We start from the raw sequence: 23,003 nt of genomic DNA on the forward strand, positions 1-23,003 counted from the left end.
AAGAGAAATAAACAAACCTGCCAAGGTATCAATGTCTTTATAAAACCAAATATTTTTAATGTCATTTAGAAACAAGTCTGATATTCTAGCCCTGAACTGGGACTACTTCATTCAGATTCTACAGGCATTTGTTAAGCACTAATTGTGTGCCAGGCAGTGTGCTGGATACCAAGAAAACAATGTTACTCAAGATGCTCAAAATCCAGACGTAACATCAGCAAAATGATGGAATAGGAAGCCCCAGACCTCAGTGCACTACAGAAACATCAACATACAGCCCCAAAAGCTTCTATGAGAACTCCAGATATCAGTTAGGAAGATGCAGCACCCAGGCAAGCTCAAATCCAAGAACAGCCTCAATGAAACAGGTAAGAAAATTCCAACCATGCTCCCAAAGCAAGCACGTTTGCAATTGGGAGGAAAAGTCCAATTGCAGCTTCTCCTTTGGGAAGGAAAGAGAAAGGGAGAATGTACATTCAAAGCTCTATATTGTGGGGGGACTACTTTCTGTTTCACCTGACTCGGCACTGACAGGGAACTGGCATACCTTGAGTGTTGGGGGGTTGCAGAGAACAAAAGAGAATTCAGCAGATTGTGGCAGCACTAGAGAAGTGGTAAAACTGCAGACAAAACAGCCACCATTCACCATGATCAGGAGTAAGCACCCACTTTGTGTCTTCCCCCTAGAGAGAGAAAAAAAAGAGTAGAGCATAAGTCCAATGTTCTCGCTTTTGCGGGTGCAGTCTGAGAGACTGGTTTCTGTCTCATCTGATGTGGAGCGCTGACAGAACAGTTATACTTTGGACACTTGGTGGGTGCACAGAGCTTGGTGGCTTCAGGCAGAGCCAGAGAAAAGTAGCAAACCTTTCTAATTGGGAAATCACATACACAAGCCCAGAGAAGGTACATGCTCAGAAAAAGTTGGAAAGACCCCCAAAAATCTGTAGCTGGGTTGATGGGTAAAAGTCTTTCCTTGAATGAAGCCAGTCTATAAGACTGGGAGAGGTGTCTATTTTTTTCAACTGTGTGAATCCCAACACAAAGTTACAAGGCACATGAAGAAACAGGGAAATATGGCCCAATCAAAGGAATAAAATACATCTCCAGAAACTGACCCTAAAGAAAGTAGCACAGTATTGTTAACTATGTTCACATTGTTGTAAAGCAGATCTCTAGAACTTATTCACCTTCATTAAATGAATCTTTATACCCATTGATCAACTCCCAATTTTCTCCTCTCCCCAGCCCCGGGCAACCAACATTCTACTTTTTGTTTCTAAGAGATTGATCACTTTATTGATTTCATATAAGGTATCTAAAGTTAGATTTCAGGTTATATGTTTTTTACCACAATAAAAAAAAGGAATTAAAAAAAAAAAGATGCTCAGGATCCATCTGGGCTTTGAATAATTAAATAAGGCTATACACTACTGTTCAAAACAATGTGATAAGAGCTATTATAGGACAGTATAGAGTGATAAGGGAGAATAGAAGAGAAGCACTTAGCTAACGTCTAAGGCTGTCAGGATCATCAGGAAAGGCCTTCCAGAAGAACTGGTATCAAAGCTAGGGATAAAAAACTAGTGGCACTTTCCATACAAACATGCAAGTTTAGAAGATGAAGTAGTATTTATTTCAGTCAAAAGGAAGAGGATGTAAGAAAGGTTAAGGGCAACAGAAAGCATGTTTTAATTTGTAGTGGGGAAGTATGGGGTAGAGGAAATGGTGAAGTGATAAGGAGAGAATGAAGAGAAAAATCTTAGTAAGAAGTTGTAATCTGGGACTGTATCACGTAGGGACTAGTAAAATATTTAAAGAGTATGGTCTCCCAAGCATTCATCTAACAGACTGTAATTTTCATATTTGTTTTAGTCACACCCTGAACAATACTCTCCACATCATATACAGTATGTTGAATGTATTAAATATTCAATAAGTATGCACCGAAAGACAATAAAGTAATGTAAATATATGCTTGGATTTGCATTTTAGAAAGTTCTACTTACATTTGGAAAAAGGGATTGTAACAAGCTATCATAATATTAGTTCTGAACAGTCTTTGTACTTGCATCTGAAAAGAACAACCATAATGCCATATATATTATGAAGCATACTATATACCTGTTAAGGCTAATGTATATATCTATGACTATAGCTAAATGTCTGCATGCATGTGTGTGTATAAAATATGTTTATGATGTTAGCATAATAGTATTTTAATGATGCATTTATATATTTCTCCTCTGTTGACAGTTTTATTCTCACTTCCAAAATTTGTATAACACTCTTATATATAAGACTATTAGAGAGTTGGGGCCAAGAGAGTAAACATATGCACCCTCAGCACATTCTTAGTTACTTCTTGCATAAAAAGTTTAGGTGCTAATGGTATATCAAGAAGGCAGAGTTATCAGTTAAATGAAATATCTGTTAGCCTGGGAACAGAAGTTCCAACAAAGGCACAGACTGCATTAATTATCATGGGCATTATCCATGATACGTTTGTCCTTGGTGTTCAAAGATAATAGCTAGTGGATGGTTTTCTCTCAATATGTGAACATATATGGAAAACCACAAGTGTGTGACCAGCTGCTCACAGGTGAAAGCTCTATTGAGCCCTTCATTTTTGGCAGCTCAACCCCTTTGACTCATGCCCTACATATGCCATGGATTGGGAAAATGTACAGAATCCGCTATTGTTTTACACCAATTCAATCGACTTGTTGCTGTTTCCCACTACTGCACAGCTGTATCAAAGGGTTTGCATGCTGCCTCAGGTGTCACAACTATAAACTCTATAGCAGATGACTTTTAGGTACAGCGTCAATTGTGACTTTCAGAAAAACTGTTTGAGAGCCACAGCATACATGACTGGAAGGGATGACAAGTTTTAAGTAAAGCCTTTAAATTTATAAATAAGAAAACATAAGTTTATAGAATTTAAATTGATAGGCAATAATGCTACATTGGTTAGTTACACAGTTGAGGCTGGTGCTCTTTCCAATATATAATGTTGTTATTAAAGTAGTCCATTGACAAAAGCATTCTTCCTTTCCTTTCCTTTTCTTTTTTCTTCCTTTATTCTTTCTTTCCTTTTTTTCTTCGCCCTTCCTTTCTTCCTTCTTTCCTTCCATCCCTCCTTCCTTCCTTCTTGCCTTTTACTTAGGCAACCACTCATTTGCTAATTCACTTATTCACATTTTTTTTTTGCCAAGCACCTAGTGTGTTCTAAGATCAATGCTAATTGCTAAAGCATAAAAAATATAAGCGATAACCACAGCTATAAAAATACTAGCTAAGGCTTCAGGAATAAGAGAGTATAGACTCACTTTTCCCTGTTCCTTCTAAGTATAATTATATACCCTGGAAATTATTTCATAGACAACAGTAAGAGAAATCTGAAATCTGAAAAAAGAATGTGTACTGGCTAGAGAGTGCAAGATTTGAAGAATAACAACATGGCAAGTTACCTGGGTTTTCTTTTCATCTCCCATATACCTTGGACTGGGCAATGGAGAGGGCTGCCACAAGAAATGACCAACAGGCATAAAATGCAAAAAGAGAGGAAGAAAGAAAGATCAATAGCAAGACAGAATAAGAAAGAAGAGAGGGAGGAAGAAAGAAAAAACAGATCTGCTCTTTCTAGCCAAAGGACTGGGAAAGTAGAAACCTAACAGAGACCTGATGGGGAACCCCAAGCACTTCTCCACAAAGAGGGCCTCTGTTGATGATCCAATTCACCAACAGCAGTGGCAACAGCAAAGCCTCAGCCACCCCGGCCCCTGCTCCATACCTTAGGTCAGGTGAGTGCTGTGATCTCCCAGCAGCAGCAGAAACAAACTCCTAGCTCTCTTATCACCCAATCCAGAACCAGGGCCCAGAGAGTGGTCCCATCCTCTCATATCTACTGCAATAGTAAAGCCCTGTGACTTCCTGGCTTCTACCCAGTGGTATAAGGGGACTAGGTCCAGTGGATTCTTGCCTCATCCAGAATACTTCTCAGTGCCCCCACAGATGGCTCCAATAGGGCTAAAGCAGGAGTCCCAGGAGCACCAGAAAACAAAGAAGACAAAAATAACATTGCAAGGGCTCAGAAACTAAATATTCATAGGAATTAAAGTCAGAGAAGTAGACTATAACTTATACACTAAACTTAAACAGAACAACTGCCTGCTAAAATAGAATACTTAGGAAAAAGAGTCCCCCAACAAAATAAATGTCCAGGATACAACTGAAAAAAACCATTCATTATATCAAGAAACTGGAGAACCAGAATTTAATGAGAAAAGATAATCAAGGAATGCCAATATGGAGATTAATCTTATACTGAAATTATCTGACAAGATTTTAAAAGCAACTGCCTTAAAAATCCTTTAAATCAATTACAAATTCTCACAAAATACATGAAAAAAGAAAATTTCAGCACAGAAATAGAAGTTACATAAAATAACTAAAAGGAAATTTTAGAATTGAAAACTACAATAACTGAATTTTTTAAAAAAAAACTCACTAGTTGTACTCAATAGAGTGTCAATGAAAAGGACAGAATCACTGAACTTGAAGACAGACCAACAGAACAGAAGTTTCTGTAGAAAAATTTAAAAGAGCAAAAATTCATATTATCAGAATACAGAAGAAGAGAAAGAATGTGGTACTGGAAAAGGATTTGAAGAAACAATGGCTGAACACTTGCCAAACTTGGCAAAAGAAACAAATCTACACACTCAAACATGTGAGAACCTCAAACAACCCCAAAGAAATCCACACCAAGACATAACAAAATTACAATTCTAAATATTAAATAAAAAGAAAAAAATCTTAAAAATAACCAGAGGAAAAGAATGTATTACCTATAAATGAACAGCAATTTAAATTACAATGGATTTCCTATCTGAAACCATGAAGGCCAGAAGGAAGTGGCACATTTTTTTTAGGTGGTGCAAGAACTGTCAATTCTAAAAAGGAACCAGAAATTCTATAACCAGTGATGAAACTATCCATCAGGAATAGAGGAAATAAAGACATTCTCAGTCAAAGGAACACTAAAATAATTTGTGCTAGCAAATCTACCCTTAAATAATGACTAAAGAAAGCTCTCTCAACACAAAGAAAGTGATAACAGAAGACAGGGATCTTTAGAAAGGAAAGAAGAACAATGAGCTGGATAGTAAATATAACAGACTATTCTTCATCACATGAGCTTCGTTTAGCAAATATTTTGATTAAAATAAAAGTTATAACTATCTGATGTGGTGCTAAATGTATTAGAAAATTATATTTTTAAAATGGAGAGGGTAAAGGGACCTAAAGAGAAGCAAATGTTCTTCACTTCTAAGTTGTAAAACATTGACACAGGGCTTCCCTGGTGGCACAGTGGTTGAGAGTCCACCTGCCGATGCAGGGGACACAGGCTCGTGACTTGGTCCGGGAAGATTCCACATGCCGCGGAGCGGCTGGGTCCGTGAGTCATGGCCACTGAGCCTGCGCATCCAGAGCCTGTGCTCCACAACGGGAGAGGCCACAACAGTGAGGGGCCCGCGTACCACAAAAAAACAAACAAACAACAAAAAAAACACATTGACACAATAGCTTGTGATAAGTTATATATGTATACAGCAATACCTATGACAACCACGCAGAAAATTATACAAGTGGATATACTCAAGCCACCGTAAATAAATAAAAATGTAACTCTAAAAGATGTTTAGGTAATCTAAGAAAGGCTAAAAGAAGGAAACAAAGGAACGAGAAACACAGGAACAAACAGAAACAATAATGACAAAATTAAACCCCAACATATACATAACTTCTTTATATGTTAAAATGTCTAAATACACAAATTAAAAGACAGAGATTGGCAGAATAGATCCAACTCATAATTCAACCATACTCTGTATACAAATTGTTAACTGAATCAAGAAAAGATGATTAATCTTATAAGATACCTTGGGATATATAATTATAATACAATACCTTGGAAAAATTGTAATAAGTGAAGGGTTTTTTGATATAATTTCATTTGACATACAATTATAATATAGGCAATAAGTATCTTTGTACATGTTAATAAAAATATTGATATTTAGATATTTAAAACTGACAAAATAACTGACAAAAATACCAGTAAATCACTACTTTCAAAATGGCACAGTACATTGTGACACCAAAATAATGAAAACCTGTATTTTAGTCACCATGATTTTTGAAAAATTTTACTTACTTGGAAACTAAAATAACTGTCTAAATTATTGATTTTGAACATAGTGTATCTATGTGATATAAAGGGACATGTTTGCCAGGATTGAGTTTTACTTTTAAATGCATTTCATTTAGTGGAAATATAAATTTACCTGAAGATTTATGACTTTTTTCTCATAATCATATTTAAACAGAATAAAAAATTTCAAAGGGATGAGTAATTTCTACAGCAATATTGTAGAGTAGATGTATAAGGATGAAATGGGGGGAAATCCCTAGATTATGTCTTTGTTCTTCCCCTTGCTTTTCCAAGCCACCCACTTTGTGCACCTATGAGATATTAGCTGTCCCTGGGTGAATCTCTGTGGCTGTTGAGTGGTAAAAAACAAATATATTTAGCACTTAGCTTAATCTACGAAGAGAAACAGATAACTCTTCTTGAACTGAAAGGGAAAGATTTATATAGATAAGGTGAAATTATCTCCCTTCAAAATTAGAGGAAAGCAATGGGAATAATCTAAACATGATTATAAGTGCAACAGATACATAAAAATGAGTTTGAGAATTAAAAATAATCCCTTTAGCTTTCAGGCTTTCACCATGTTGATTTGGTTCATTACTGTCAGAAAACAAAGAGTAAGAAGCTGGAGGGTTAGACAGTGATTAGAAATGATTCAAAAGGCTTTCACGGGCATTTACTCCTAGCAAGATATGCTTTCTCATGAGGGTCTTGCAATTTGGTTGATGGTTCATATCCAAATTGCATGGTTGCTTAGCATTGTTAGAAGAATGAGACTGAAACAGGGAATGGAACAGGGTGTAAGATAGAATCTATCCATCTGGAACTAGCAAACCAAGGCAAGAATTACCTTATGGTCTGCAATTTAGATGCTAAACATGGAGATTCTTCCTAAAACAAGATATCGTATGTTAATATGAAAATTCCAGCAAAGCACAGTTGTAGCAAACATCAAACTATCACTGACTCTCAGAATCATAGCTCATAGTAAAATAGTAATAGCTTTATGAGCTAAATGTTAAGTCTCTGGAAGGGTATTTCTTAGTTGTTTTAGTGAAACCCAAAATTAGAGTTTTAAGTTTAATGACTAAGTTGACATTGAAAAATGAATAATAGGGCATTGTGAAAGGTAAAAAATTTAAATCATGTTAAACAATCATGCAATTGGAGGAGACAGTTTATTGGAAAACAAGTCTAATCCATGTTGTATACACTTAAGCATTTACTGAGTACTTATATGACAGACTATTCCCAAATAATTTCTGCAGTTATTCATGTTCTGGCTTTAGTTAAATATGACTCCTAAAAGCGGCTGATGGACATGGAAACTAAAATGTTAATAACATCCACTATGTGTCGAACATAGATCAAGATATTTTCCAAAAATTCTTTTACTCTGTTTTTCACAAGAAACCTGCTCATCATTATCCCTATTTAATAAATGAGAAAATAGAATTCATGATTTCATTTAAATTGTCCAAGGTCACAAATGCACTAGGTAGTTGAACTGAAATTGAACCTGAATCTCTTACTATAAAGACCATGTTCTTTGCCTTTTGCCATGAATTGTGCTATAATAAACCTGATTTTCAGCATCTTCAGGGGGCAACTAATTTCCTCTGATGAAATATGACTCTCTCAGCTGTTGAAAATGTACAATGTTGAAAACGCTGGTCACTGAAATGCTATAATTGAAGAGAATCTAAAAAACTATTTGTACTAAGATATGTCCTCTCTCAACTGAAATTCCCAATAAATAAAGCTTTTAAAGTTTCAGAAACCATAAATATAAGGCACACATATTTTGGGGGTAAAGCACTACTATTGCATGTAGGTAGAACAGAAAAAAAGCAAAATAACAAAACAGGGACTTCCCTGGTGGCACAGTGGTTAAGAATCCATCTGCCAAAGCAGGGGACACAAGTTCGAGCCCTGGTCTGGGAAGATCCCACATGCCGCGGAGTAACTAAGCCCATGCACCACAACTACTAAGCCTACACTCTACAGCCCGCGAGCCACAACTACTGAGTCTGCGCGGCACAACTACTGAAGCCCGTGCGCCTAGAGCCCACGCTCCGCAACAGGAGAAGCCACCACAATGAGAAGCCCACGCACCGCAACGAAGACCCAATGCAGCCAAATAAATAAATTTAAAATAAATAAAATAAAATTCTAAAAAATAATAAAACAAAGCAATTTCAAATCAATTTTAAAAACATTTACTGAGAATCAGGTAGAGAATAAGATGCTGATGACATAAGAAAAACAGGCCTTCAACAAAGGCTGAATTTTATTGCTGAAAATCTCTCAGGTCTAACTCCAATCAGTTCACATAGAAAGAGCTAATTTGGTGTCAGACATATTTCAGATTTAGGTTTGCAACTTACTACAGTAGTTCTGTGGCCTTGGTAAAATTACTTCAGTTAGGCTTTCCTGAGTTTCTGGTTTTTTTCTCTTAATCGGGAATAATAAGTTAGTTCAGAGAGTTTCTGTGTGGCAATTAAATGAAAGAATTTTTTTAAGTCTAGCTTAGTGCCTTGAATTAATAAATGTGAATTTCATCCATGCAGAACAAAATTCCCACAGATGCCAGGTTTAAGGAGGACTTAATCCATTTTCTTTTCCAAATTTCAAAATTTGCACATCAGTTTAGAAGTTGCCATCGCTTTTTTCAAAACACAAAGATGATCAGCTCTTGAAATGTTCAGAGAGAGCAGTTATGAAGGAAAAAATACCTAATTGTGTCAGAGCAAATTATCTAGCTTTGTCAATAAAATATTACTGTGTCCTGTTAATAAAGTATTTAATCTTCTGCCTGCTTTCTTTTAAACAAGGTGAGGTTATTGTGTCAAATACTTTGATTTGAACGTTAAATTTTTTCCAAAGTCTAACTGGTCCACCTCTATGTTGGTGTTTAAGATAGTTATCTGGAGAGAGAAGTGTTTACCTAGAGTTCGGCCTCACCAGTTCCAGAGAATTCCTGGAGACACTTGGCTGGTTCACTGTCTTATGCAATAAATATACCAAGTATTCCCTGGAAATTATTGGCAGCCTAGCTTTGTAATAACACACAGTGGTAAAAATGAAAATAAATGAAAAAAACAGAGACAAACCAAAACCATTATCCGTATCTTCCAACCTAATACAATGCAAATCATAAAAAATCCCAGCAGGCCTTTTGATAGATATTGATCAGCCATTCCTAAAATGTATATGGAAATGCAAAAGATCCAGAATAGTCAAGGGGAACTAAGATCCCACAAGCCACGTGGTGTGGCCAAAAACAAAACAAAACCAGAAGAGTCAAGTCATATTTGTAAAGAAAGAAGTATTTGGAAGACATACACTTCCCAATTTCTAAAGGTACTATAAAAAGGTGCAAAAATCAAAACAATGTGGTGCTGCTGTAAGACTAAGAATGTTGATCAATGAAATAGAATTGAGAGTCCAGGAAACACAATACATTTTTAGCCAGTTGATTTTTTGACAAGAAGTGCCAAGACAATTAAATGAGAAAAGAATAATTTTTTGACAAGTAGTGCTATAACAACTGAATGCCCATATACAGGAAGATGAATTTAGACTCTTATCTCACATTGTACACAAAATTAACTCAAAATGATTCATAAATGTAAATGTAAGAATTAAAACTATACAGCTTTGAGAAGAAAACATGGAAAAAACATTCCATAACTTCAGCTAGGCAAAGTGTTCTTAATATTTAAGACACTGTTAAGAAAATGAAAGACAAGCCACAGGCTGGGAAAAAATATTTGCAAACCATGTATCTGATTAAAAAATTATTTTACATAGAATAGAAATAACTTTTACAACTCAATATTAACTAAAAAGTTAACCCAGTTTTTCTAAGTGAGGACTGTAGAATGTTGGAATAGATATTTCACCCAAGAAGATGTATAAATGAATAATAAACATATGAAAAGATGGCCATCATAATTAGTCATTGGGGGAAATGCACATTAAAACTACAACGAGATACTACTTTACACCCACTAGAATGGTTACCATTAAAACTACTGAGCATAACATGTGAAGATGTGGAGAAGTCTGAAACCCTCGTATATTGCAGGGGAGAATGTAAAATGGTATCGCCACTTTGGAAAGATACCTTGGTACCTCCTTAAAAAGTTAAACATAAACTTACCAAGTGATTCAGTGATTTCATTGCTAGGTATCTCCTCAAGAGACATGTAAACATATGTTCACACACACACAAAAATCTTTTCTGGGAATATTCACAGCAGCATTATTCATATGTCAATCACCAGAAACAGTACAATTTCCATCAACTGGTGAACAAATAAATTGTTTGTGGTATATCTCCACATTGGAATATATTCATCAATAAAAACAAACAAATTACTAATGTATGCTACAACATGGATGATTCTCAGAACACTGTGCTAAGGCAAAGAGGCCAGATGCAAAAACACCTACATATTGTATGTTTCTGGAACGTCCAGAAAAGGCTAGTCTACAGAGACAAAAAAAAAAAAATCAGTGTTAGTCTGGGCCCGGGGCTACAAACAGGGATTCACTGCAAACAGGCAAAGTGGATCTCTTAGGGGTGATAAAAATGTCTTAAAACTGACTGCACAATTCTATGTAAATATAATAAAATCATTGAATTTTACATTTATGATTGATAAATTTTGTCACATAATTCATACTTCAATAAAGCTGTTTTTAAAAAGTAAGTAAACAGATGGGAATTTCTTTTTCCCAGAGCAAGACTGAAAACACACACACACACACACACACACACACACACACACACACACGAAATCCAAAGCATATATTCACTGGTTGATAAAAGCAAAAGTATTTTCCTCATCAAGAGTTTGAGTGTCGGACTTCCCTAGTGGCGCAGTGGTTGAGAGTCTGCCTGCCAATGCAGGGGACGCGGGTTCCTGCCCCGGTCCAGGAAGATCCCACATGCCGCGGAGCGGCTAGGCCCATGAGCCATGGCCGCTGAGCCTGCGCGTCCGGAGCCTGTGCTCCGCAACGGCAGAGGTCACAACAGTGAGAGGCCCACGTACCGCAAAAAAAAAAAAAAAAAAGAGTTTGAGTGTCAACACTTTTTGATTAATTATTTGTACTGTCTGCCACATATTTAGCTTACTGCATAGATGTTCCAGTCAGATATACAATTTGCCTTAATGCATTAAAACACCTACACCAAAGCAATAATTATTTACCAACTTTTTAAACAAAATTTTCATCATATATTTTGTAAATGAAAAAAACCCTAAAAAGTTACTATTACCAAAAACAATTAAAAAAAAAATCAGCAGACTAAATTGCGTAAGCTCTCGGAGGGCCTGCTTGGAGAATAGTTGAAATATAGAAGAAAACATCCAGCAACTAATGGTCAAAGTGATATAAACACAGAAATATTCCTATGTTTAGGAAGGTAGAAAAGAGGAGATATTTTTGACAGTTTTATCATAATGAATAAAATTTTCAAGCAGCCTTTGAAAATGGACTAGCACATATGTTTTATTTACCTGCATTGTTATTGCTTTAGCCTCTGAACTAATAAATATCAGAAGAGAATTACATTTAGTACTCTGAGAGTGACTGTGACATGGAAAGCAAAAAATCAGTGAAGCTATAGAAAAGCCTGGTGTTAAAATACTAGGAGAAAATTAAATCGATTTTAAAATATTACTTTTTAGTTAATGTTTACTGTGTAAGATATACAAACACATATGAAGATATGTATAGAGATACAGACAGATGTATGTGTATCTATGTCTATATATACCTATTTATATATAATGTTTTATTCACTGGATTTCCCGTGACTCATTTAGATGACCTTGCGACAGGGCAGAGAAGATGTAGAAATACAACTTTAAATCCTAAAACAATGCTGGCAGAGCTGGATATACCAAACAGAGCTTCTGTACAAATAGAAATCAGTCCCCAAAGCACAGTATTTTGTTTTCAATGTTTTATAAAGTACTGGAGGTATTTTTTCTATAGACAATTGCAAACATATGTCTTATCTTATAACTTATATTTACTTAATGCTCTATGAATCTCAGATGAATCTGCTCCAACAATCATTTCATGCATCCCAATAAAGCAACTGATATTCCATCTGAGTGTTAAGTGCTATTTTCAGAACTGTTTCACGTGCACTACCCAAAGAAAGCGTCAAAATGAGTGAGGAAATTTTCTATTTCTAGGAACATATGCTTTTTAAAACATTTTCCACTTGTTCAATGACTGAATAGATGTTTCCACCTTAATAAATGAAAATATAATGCCCATATCAATTATATGCTTAAGGGAATTTGCTTTACATCCTTCCTGGTTGTGCTGTTACCTTCTACAACAGGGGAAGATCGGTTGAGCAATACAAAATTTTTAATATAATTTATGGAGGGCATTAGAATTTGATAAGCTGCAAACAAGAACTCTTTAAATTTAAAAACACATACAATTTATACACTTGCAACCTCTTTACTGCAAATGTGACTTTTTTAAGCTACGGAATTTTTTTTTACCCTGTTGGTTTTGTTGAAATTAATGTAAACTTTTTGTACATAAATTACAGGATGTATGTATCTAATGTACCTAAAAGTTTATGAATCATCACTGTCCAATTGAACTTTCCATTGATGGAAATGTTCCAAAATTTGCATTGTCCAGTATGGCAGACAGTAGGCATACATAGCTATTGAGCACTGAAATGTGGCTAATGTGATTTAGAAAATAAACTTTTAATCTTATTTAACTGTAGTTAAATTTAAATAGCCACATGTGCCTGTGGCTTGTGGATTAGAAAACACAGAAAGAGGAGGAAACTTGGAATCATACTTTTTTATTATCTATAGTAATTTTCATTAGAATTCTTGGCCAGATCTCTATAAATCAGAGCCAAGTGGAAGGTTAAACAGAGCTGGCAAATTTGGGTTTTGTTTGTTTGTTTGTTTTTGTTTTTGGCCATGCCGCGCTACCTGTGGGATTTTATTCCCGACCAGAGGTTGAACCCAGGCCCTTGGCAGGAAGAGCACAGAGTCCTAACTACTGGACCTCCAGGGAATTTCCCAGAGCTGGCAAATTTGTGCTATGTATAGTCCAAAGTCAACTTGCATTCAAGTTCAACTTGCAGTATGTCATTTTGATTTGCTATTTATTGTTTGCTCTTTTAATGATTTGGTCTTCAGTTTACCCTAAAATATTTAAATTTAGATGTGAAGTGAGGTCATTTCAAACATTTGAAAAGGATTTTATTCAAAAGGCAGTATTTCTGTGGGAATTTGTGATAAAGAGATCAAAGGGACCCAAACCTTCAAACATAAAGAGATTGATAGTCAGTCCTTGTTACTCCAATCAAATGTACTTTTCAGAAAGTGTCATTTATTTTCTCCACTGTATTGTATATGCAGAATATTTAGAAAGTTCTAAAAAGTAGACTCATCAAGCAGGAAGGACTCAGTCAAGCAAGAAGGTCCTTTATGGAAAGCATAGGTTGTCAGAAATTGTACCACAGCTCACTGTTGCTTTGTTCTTTTTATGTTTTAGTTTTCTACTATTTGTGTTAGTTTCTAAGACTATGTCTTCAATTTCTTTTATCTCTTATTATGCAATGTTTAATCTGCTATTAATTCCATTTACTTTCATCTGTCACATTGCAGTTTTCACCTCTACAGGTTTGATTTAGGTCTTTATTACATGTTTCATATTTCTGATTAACTTTTTTCAGAGCTTTATTGAGATCCATTTAAAGTGTAAATTGAGTGGTTTTTTTGCACAGGATTGTTCCACCTTCCCTATAGTCTAATTTTAGAACATTTTCATTTATTTATCCAGTAAAAGAAACCCCATGTCCATTTGCAGTCTCTCCCCATACACTAGCAACCTCCCCCCATTCCCGTGCCAGCTCCCAGCCCTGGCAACCACTAATCTATTTTCTGTTTCTTCAGATATGCTTAATCCGGACATGTCACATTAATGAAATCATACAATATCTGCTCTCTTTCAACTGGCACTTAGCATGTTTTCAAGGCTCATCTATGTTTTAGCATGTATTTTTACTTCATTCTCTTTTATTGCTGAAAAATACCCCATTTAATGGATGTAGATTTTTGTTTTTTCCATTCACCAGCTGAAGGGACTTGGGTTGTTTCTACTTTTCAGCCCTTGTAAATAATGCTGCACTATGGATATTTGTGTACAAGTTTTTATGAGCATGTTTTCATTTCTCTTGGATATATACCTAGGAGTGGAATTGTGGTTCATATGGTCACTATATGTTTAACATTTTGAGAAACTGCTAAACTGTTTTCCAAAAGCAGACGCACCATTTTACATTCCTACCAGTAACGTGAGCAGTCCACTTTTTCCATATCCTTACCTCTTATTATCTTTTTGATTATACCTCTGCTTATCTTTTTGAACATAACTGTTTTAAAACCCTTGTCTGTTAATTCTAGCATCTATTTCTATTCTGAACAGTGATTGATTTTTCTCCTAAACATGGGTTTTCTTCTCCTGCTTTTTTGCAAGCTTGTTTTTTTTTTAATAACTTCATTGGCATATAATTGCTTTACAATGTATTAGTTTTTGCTGTACAACAAAGTGAATCAGCTATACATATACATATATCCCCATATCCCCTCCCTCTTGCGTCTCCCTCCCACCCTCCCTATCCCACCCCTCCAGGTCGTCACAAAGCACCCAGCTGATCTCCCTGTGCTCTGCGGCTGCTTCCCACTAGCTATCTATTTTACATTTGGTAGTGTGTATATGTCCATGCCACTCTCTCACTTTGTCCCAGCTTCCCCTTCTCCCACTATGTCCTCAACTCTGTTCTCTATGTCTGTGTCTTAATCCTGCCCTGCCTCTAGGTCCATCAGTACCATTTTTTTTAGGCTCCATATATATGCGTTGGCATACAGTATTTGTTTTTCTCTTTCTAGCTTGGTAGTTTTTAATTGGATGCCAGACATTGTGAACTGTACCTTACTGGTTGCTGGACATTTTTGTATTTCTATAAATATTATTTAACTTTGGTCTATCATATACTTAAATGATTTGTTAACCGTTTGATCCACTTGGGCCTTGCTTTTAAGATTTGTTAGGTGGCACTAGAGGCGTGAGGTGTCTAGGGCTAATGCCCTATTACTAAGGCAAAACCTGTCTGCGTACGCCAACCAACGTCCATGGATTATGAAGTTTTCCAGCCTGACTGGTGGAAGGAGTTACTGACCCTAAGTGATCTCTGGGAATCCTTAAAACCCCTTCGGGGTAGTTTCCTCAAACACAAGATGCTCACAACTCAGCAGAATACTGGAGAAAACTCTACAGAACTCCGAGTTCTCTCTCTGAGCAACCCTCTCCTTTCTGCTATACTCTGGAGGTCATTACCTGCCTTGGTCTCCCACAAACTTTCGGCTCCAACCGGTCAACGCAGGCAATTCGCTGGGCTGTGCTTAGGTTTTCTCTCCCAAACCCGCATCCTGGAAAATCTTTGAAAGGCTGTAAGCATTTTGAGCTGATTATTTGTTTCCTCAGTCTCCAGGATTAGTTATCCGTTATTGATGCCAAGTGTCCCGGAAGACAGACCCAGCGTTCTTCTTCAAGGGCAGATTTTTTTTCTTTTTCTTTTTTTTTTTAAATAAAGGTAACTCTGAGAGTTGCCCCTAAAAGCTAAACAGAGCAAACGTCTTTTCTCTTACTCTGAGAACTAGGCAGCGCGCCACTGAGCGAGCTCAAGCCGCACCTCCAAACCTCAGCACCGCCTACGGGTTACTGCGCAGGCGTAGAACTTCTGCGCGCCTGCAGGGCTCAGCAGCAACTGCGCCTGCGCCAAACAACGGGGCGCGCTAACGCGCCAATCTGCGCCTGCCAATGAGAGTGCCCAATGGTCCTTGATTCCCGCCCACTGACAGGACATCCAATCGCCTGTCCCGGCGCGCGGTTCGCGGCGGGTCCAAAGTGGACTGAGGTTTGAGCTGAAGCGCGGCCCGGGGAATGATGGAGGCGGCAGAGACTAAGGCGGAGGCCGCTGCCCGAGAGTAAGTGTGTCTCGCCAGGAGGCAGCCGGGGGCGGGCTGGGGCGGACCTTGCGCGGTCCCAAGTAAAATCAGTAATTCCCCTCCACCCCTTACAGCGGTTGCGGGTCGACTAAGCCGTGAAGTGATCCTGATCCCAGCCCCCCAGTCTTAGGTTCCTGAGGTGACGGTTGCGTCTCTCCAGGAGTAAGGGCTATGAGGGACTGTCCGTCCCCCACCACGTACGCACACCCCCCAGAGGTGTGTTCTGAAAGGGGACTGTTCCATCTCTGTTAACCCTCCATATCTTTTCGCAGATCGACCATCCTAACAGGAGACTTTCCACCCCTAGGAGACATGCTGGGAGGGCCATTCAATTTCTGTCACCCCTGTCCAACACACACTCTCCCAGTGGATTATTTTGTCCCCATCCCCTCCTCCTAATGGACTGCTACGGCCGCTAACAAGGGAGAACTCTGGAGAGCCTAGACCCAGGGGTCCAGCCCCCTGTCCTTAGCTCCTCCTCAAGTACTCTGATACCCTGCCCCCAAGCTTGTGTCCTCTGCGTGGCGGGGCTCCCCCCTTCCCTGTATATTTCCATGACTGATTTCAGAAACTAAAACGGTTTCTATTCAGTGAGACATTCCCTATTTAAAATCACATCTCCTTCCCCACACTCCTGTTCCCCTTGCTTTGCTTATTTTTCTTCACGGCACTTACTACCTCCATGTGTCTTCCATACAAACACCATTCCTGGTCCCAGAGGGCCCTTCAAGCCAGTGCTAGGCAGGACAAGACTCAGCGTTAATACACATAATCACATATGTGCATGTGCACACAAATTGACTAGACCTAGGACCCCAGGAGTCTGCAGTTTCTCCTGTTTTCTTGCCCCTTCAGGGCCCTGGCCAAGGTGGCAGACATCCTGGAGCCTATAGGTCTTCAGGAGGAGGCAGAACTGCCCGTGCAGATGCTGGCTGAGTTTGTGATGGTGCGTACAAGATGGGAGCTAGCCTTTCACAAGCCAGGGACTGCTCCTGGGTCCTCCTATTGAGACACTGGGCAGCGATAATGGTGAGCAGACTGGAAGGTAACCTTGTTGGCCTATAGTACAAGGAGGTAAGAATATTACCTGCATCCACCCTCCTTCTGAACAGGACTCCCGGAAGAAAGACAAGCTCCTCTGCAGCCAGCTTCAAGTAGTAGACTTCCTGCAGAATTTCTTGATACAGGAAGGCACTGCCCAGGACCTGAACCCCTTGGCTTCTGAAGACACGAGCCGTGAGTGGGCAGGGGGTTGGAATAGGGGCTTCCCTAGTGAAGAAGGAAGAGGGACATCAGTCAAGTCAGCTGTTTGGCTGACGGGAAGACTAAGCCCCAGTGTTGCAGGCAGGTGGGCCAACCTCACTTATTCCCTCACTCTTGGCTCTTCTCAGGGCAGAAGGCAATTGAAGTCAAAGAGCAATGGAAAGAGCTGAAGGCCACCTACCAAGAGCACGTGGAGGCCATCACAAGTTCCCTGACCCAGGCACTGCCCAAAGTGGAGGAGGCCCAAAAGAAGCAGGCCAAGCTCCAGGAGGCCCTTGAGCAACTCCAGGCCAAGGTGAACCAAGGATGAGGGGAGGAGAGGGCAGGCAGAGAGGAGGAGAAAAAGGGTGAACATGCTGGGTTGGACCCACTGGCTGTCTTTTAAAATCCAACCACATGGATGAGTAATATTCCATTGTATATATGTACCACATCTTTTTTTATATATATATAAATTTATTTATTTTACTTTTATTTATTTTTGGCTGTGTTGGGTCTTCATGTCTTCGCGCCAGCTTTCTGTAGTTGTGGCGAGTGGGGGCTACTGTTTGTTGCGGTGCGCGGACTTCTCATTGCGGTGGCTTCTCTTGTTGCAGAGCCTGGGCTGTAGGCGCGTGGGCTTCAGTAGTTGCAGCACACTGGCTCAGTAGTTGTGGCTCACGGGCTCTAGAGCATAGGCAGAGTAGTTGTGGCGCACGGGCCTAGTTGTTCCCCAGCATGTGAGATCTTCCCAGACCAGGGCTTGAACCCATGTCCCCTGCATTGGCGGATTCTTAACCACCGCACCACCAGGGAAGCCCCTGTACCACATCTTCTTTATCCATTCATCCGTCAATATTACTCAGCCATTAAAAAGAATGAAATAATGCCATTTGCAGCAACATGGATAGACCTGGAGATTATCATACTAAGTGAAGTAAGTCAGACAGAGAAAGACAAATATCATATGATATCACTTATATGTGGAATCTAAAAAAAAAAAAAAATGATACAAATGAACTTACTTACAAAACAGAAACAGACTCACAGACTTAGAGAATGAACTTATGGTTACCAGGGGGAAGGGTGAGGGCCAGGGATAGATTGGGAGTTTGGGATTGACATGTACAAACTGCTATATTTAAAATAGATAACCAACAAAGACTTACTATAAAAAAAAAAAAAGAAATCCAAACATAAAAATTCACTCCTCCTCTCCTTGTTCCCCTCCTTTGCTTACCTGCAGAAGCAAATGGCCATGGAAAAACTCAGAATAGTCCAGAAGCAGTGGCAGCTACAACAGGTAGGTCTATTCACCTAGAAAAATACCTCTTCTCGCCACCATGCTATTGCATGGGCCAAGTCCTAGAAAACCTTTATTCTATTTCCTCCAGTGAGGCATTATAGCATGGGTACCAACATGGACTTGAATCCTAGCATCACCACTTACCACTGCATGATCTTGGGCAGTCACCTAACTTTCTCTGCTTCTGTTTCTTCATCTGTGAAAGAAGAAAATAATAGCATCTACTCTATAGAGTTATTATGATGATTAAGTAATTGGTACAGCAAGTGCTTAAAATAGTGCCTGGCACATAGCAAACTAAATAAGTGTTATCATCATCTTTGTGCTCCTTTTCTCCAGAATGCCTCACCTTGTAACAACACATTCTGACCCTTCCTTTTTTCTAAGCCCCTGGTCCTGCCTAAAGTGAGTAGAGTCCCTCTTTCCATCTATGCGTCTGAACCCCCAGCTAGGTCTAGGCTGTAGGGGTTGGGGAAATGGCTCTAAGACGTCAGCATCTGAGGAACCATGGCTACATTCTCACTCCTGGTAGGAAAAGCGTCTGCAGCATCTGGCAGTGGTTTCTTCAGAGGTGAGGGAGCGTCAGACAGGAACTCAGCAGGAGCTTGAACAGCTATATCAGGAACTTGGAACCCTGAAGCAGCAGGCAGGGCAGGAACAGTACAAGCTGCAGAGGTGAGGCTGGGAACATGGGCTACAGACCCAGGGTAGTTCAGCTGAGGTTCCCTGTCTTCACACCCACCTCCTCCTTCCAGGCACCAGACCTTCCTCCACCTGCTATACACCCTTCAGGGTAAGCTGCTATTCCATGAGGCTGAGGCAGAGATGCCACAAGAGTTGGATCTTCCTAAGGATAAGCCCCAGCAGCTGACCCAGCCCCAGGAGCAGAACATTCGGGACACCATGGGGAGAGATGAATGTGTGTCCTCCAAGGTGAATGAAAGATGGAACAGTTGGGCAGGGAGGCAGAGAGAAAAGCTGGGAGATAAATCTTACTCACTGCTCATACCTTGTCTCCCCAAGGCCAACAACCCACAGCCTGCTGGAGATACAGGCTTACCATGGCTTCCTGGGAGACAGCAACATGGGGAAGGATCCTAGATCAGGTCAGACTCCAACTCAGGCTATGGTGTCCCTGGACTGTAGGTATGGCAGGAGCGAGGGTCTCTGGTCTATCTATCTCTGTTTCTGTGCTCCGCTATTCATGGAGGGGATAGGACATGGGGAGGTGCAAAGAGTTTATCTTATGGATGAAGTTTTGTACATTATCCCCATATCCAGCCTACCCTGGGCTAATCCCTCTCTTCCTCTTCCCCAGCTTTCTGGCCTCACCCACATTGCAGGATGGACTTAAATTCCTTGAGTGCAGCCTGATTTTTGACTACATACCAGGTCGGGGCAGCCTCTGGATTCTGTTTATTAAAAGCCCTGGAGTTCTCTCAGTTGCCTGTTTGTCCGCTTATCTTCATATGTTGGTGGGAAGAACCACACTCATAGGCCAGCAACAAGATAGGTGCTGGGACTGTTGTGAATAGAGAGGGTACAGATGGGGAAGGGGCCCTGGCCTGGGGCATCAGGGGTTGCTTGCCCAAAGGGATATACTACAAACATGCTGAGCTTAATTCAGGGAGAAGGTGAATGCTTTATGCAGGTGATTAGATGTGGGAGGATAATTTTAATTACTGATCCAAATGTTTACTGAATCTCTGATTTGTGCCAGGTCCCTTGCTATGAACTGGAGCTACAGCAGTGGGCTTATCTGACCAGTCCCTGCCTACATGGAGCATAATGAGAATGAACAATTGAAAAGATAAATAGGGTGATTTCAGAGTGTGTTAAAACAGGGTAGCAAACTAAAACAGTAATACAATGAAGATCAATGGTGAGAGTATAGAGACCCCCATCTGTGTATATTGGCCTGTGTCTATGAGTCAGTATTTCTATTTGTGTTTGTGTGTGTGTGTTTCTGTGTCTTTGTTGCTTTCAGTCTCCATTCCTCTGTGTGTCTGTCGCTGGGTGTGTGGACAGGGGCGGGCACTACTGTGTTTGAGAAAGAGATTGCATTCCTGATTGGGAGTGTGGAAACTGCTACTTCAGAGAGAAAGAGAGAAAAATGACAGTTCTCAGAGCGTAGAAAACTCATTTTCCATATGAGAAAAGGACCTTCATGTGAGAGAAAGACCTAAACATCCCCATGAGAAAGACACTGGGGCCTTTTGTTTTTGGTGAGAGAAAGTTTTAAGAGTCAGTGTTCCCTGTCTGTCTCAGACTGGGTCACCTTCTCTCAGGTGGAGATTGAGATCCTTGTGCATTCCGATGGTTTGCCGTGCTTTACTAAGGTGTCCCTAGTTTTCTCTCAAATTGTCTTTTCAAATGTGTTGGCCCCATTTTTTACGTATGAAATAGGATAATTATCAGAGGTCTTTGGGCTCAGAGAGGATTGAGGATACTCCACCAGGGAGCACACAAATGCCCACAGAGTGGCTTTCTCAACCTACTTATCCCCCTCCCTCCCACATGGTTCCTGCTGTAGCCTTCTAGTAACCCAAATATCCAGTCCCATTTTTCCCTCCCTCCTACTGGATAGGCTCCCTTACCCCTACAGTCTCATTTCCTTTCTAGTCTCATGTTCTCCAAAATGTCTGCAGCACAAATGAGAGAGCAAGAGTACATATATATATATATATATATATATATATATATATATATATATACCCACCCCAAGAAAAGAGTGTCTACTAAGGGACACTGGGGTGTGGGTTGGGATGTTGTGGAGTTTCCCTATCTTTGCATACATTATGGCTGTCAGAAAGTCAGCAGGGAAGAGAAGACACTCACATGAAGCCCACCAAGATGGGGGTGAGGAATAATACCCTGAGATACTCCAAGCCAGGGGCAGGGGAAGGAGATTGGGCAGATGTACAGTAATCAAACACAGAGGTCTGCAAACTTCTGGGAACCAGATTTCTCTCAAGGAGTGTGAAATGCATCAGTCCACACTGAGGCCAAAGAGGAGGGGAGGCTTGATTATCTGTTACATTCAAAGCCCTTGATTTGCCCATGTGGCTGGAGCCTCAAGTTGGCCGGAAGTGTCTTGACTGACCAGCTCAGGAATTGGGACTTGCTATCAGAAAGAAGATGGACTTTAGCTTCCAGCTCTTCTCAGCCCTCTGTTAGGCCCTTAAAGACTATCCTTGTTCATTGATACTTGCACAGGGTAGATGTGTGCAAGGAGGATTACTACCCCTGGGAAATCGTGATCTCTTACACAAAGACATGGAAATCTATGAGTCCACAGAAGCTGCTGAAAAGGCCCTGCTGCCTGCCAGAATTTTTTCTCTTCCTCTTTTCTGTTGAAGGGAAGGACACAGAAACCAGTGAAGAGTGGGGGCGGAGGGGAGACTAGGCAGTGAATCAGCACAGTCAAGACACTGTTGCTCTGTCTTGACCAGAAGTCTTCTTGATAACTTAAAGTGAAAATTAAGCTTACTCTGTTAAACCAATAGGAAAACTTTCTTTTTCTATTCTCTTTAAGAATAATGTTTTCCTTTTTTTTTTTTTTTTTTTTTGCGGTACGCGGGCCTCTCACTGTTGTGGCCTCTCCCATTGCAGAGCACAGGCTCCGGACGCGCAGGCTCAGCGGGCATGGCTCACGGGCCCAGCCGCTCCGCGGCATGTGGGATCTTCCCGGACCGGGGCATGAACCCACGTCCCCTGCATCGGCAGACGGACTCTCAACCACTGCGCCACCAGGGAAGCCCAATATTTTTCCTTTTTAAAGATAATTTTGTTTAACATTATTATGGTTAAACATTATTTTGTTTATTTTTTTCTAGTTTGTTTCATATTTCCTAGGTATTGTCAATTTTTTCTGGGAATTTTTCGTTTCTAATCTTTTTAAATTGGTATGAAGTTGTCGTAATCTTTTTAATCTAAATCTGCAGCCTGTTTTAGGATGGCCTAATGTTATATTCCTGATACTTTTTTTGTGCTTTACTGATTTTTTCCTTTATACATCCCTTCAGATTTTCATTCATATTTTTTATTTTCTGAATATCATCTTCTGAGAGGGGTATGTTCAAGTCTCCAAGTGAGAGTAGATTTGTTTTTTTCTCTTACAAGCATCTGGATAGTTTCAGCAAAGCTAATCCCCCTCGTTCTATCT

At 39.7% G+C, this 23,003-nt stretch overlaps 1 protein-coding gene and 1 long non-coding RNA gene across 5 annotated transcripts in view; one reads left to right on the forward strand and one right to left on the reverse strand.

Annotated features, from left to right (window-relative positions):
* The window catches only part of LOC114908706, a 415,061-nt gene extending 399,075 nt beyond the window's left edge, over window positions 1-15,986 (reverse strand). For all 4 annotated transcript variants that reach the window (XR_003797023.1, XR_003797021.1, XR_003797020.1 and 1 more), the window contains exons 1-2: window positions 15,620-15,986; window positions 548-683 (exon numbers count right to left, since the gene is read on the reverse strand). This is a non-coding gene — a long non-coding RNA (uncharacterized LOC114908706). The remainder of the gene's footprint in view (window positions 1-547; window positions 684-15,619) is intronic.
* A 229-nt stretch (window positions 15,987-16,215) lies between these two features.
* Window positions 16,216-20,237, forward strand: ZWINT (ZW10 interacting kinetochore protein). The gene is made up of 9 exons (XM_029201047.1): window positions 16,216-16,269; window positions 17,146-17,236; window positions 17,403-17,526; window positions 17,682-17,848; window positions 18,779-18,835; window positions 19,371-19,513; window positions 19,594-19,771; window positions 19,862-19,944; window positions 20,157-20,237. The coding sequence occupies exons 1-8, from the start codon at window positions 16,226-16,228 to the stop codon at window positions 19,937-19,939; spliced, it is 882 nt and encodes a 293-aa protein (XP_029056880.1). The 5' UTR covers window positions 16,216-16,225; the 3' UTR covers window positions 19,940-19,944; window positions 20,157-20,237.
* The last annotated feature ends 2,766 nt before the right edge of the window (window positions 20,238-23,003 follow it).

The sequence above is a fragment of the Monodon monoceros genome, unplaced genomic scaffold (assembly GCF_005190385.1).
Source record: "Monodon monoceros isolate NGI ecotype Baffin Bay Population unplaced genomic scaffold, NGI_Narwhal_1 Super_Scaffold_4, whole genome shotgun sequence".
Classification (NCBI taxonomy): Eukaryota; Metazoa; Chordata; class Mammalia; order Artiodactyla; family Monodontidae; genus Monodon; species Monodon monoceros.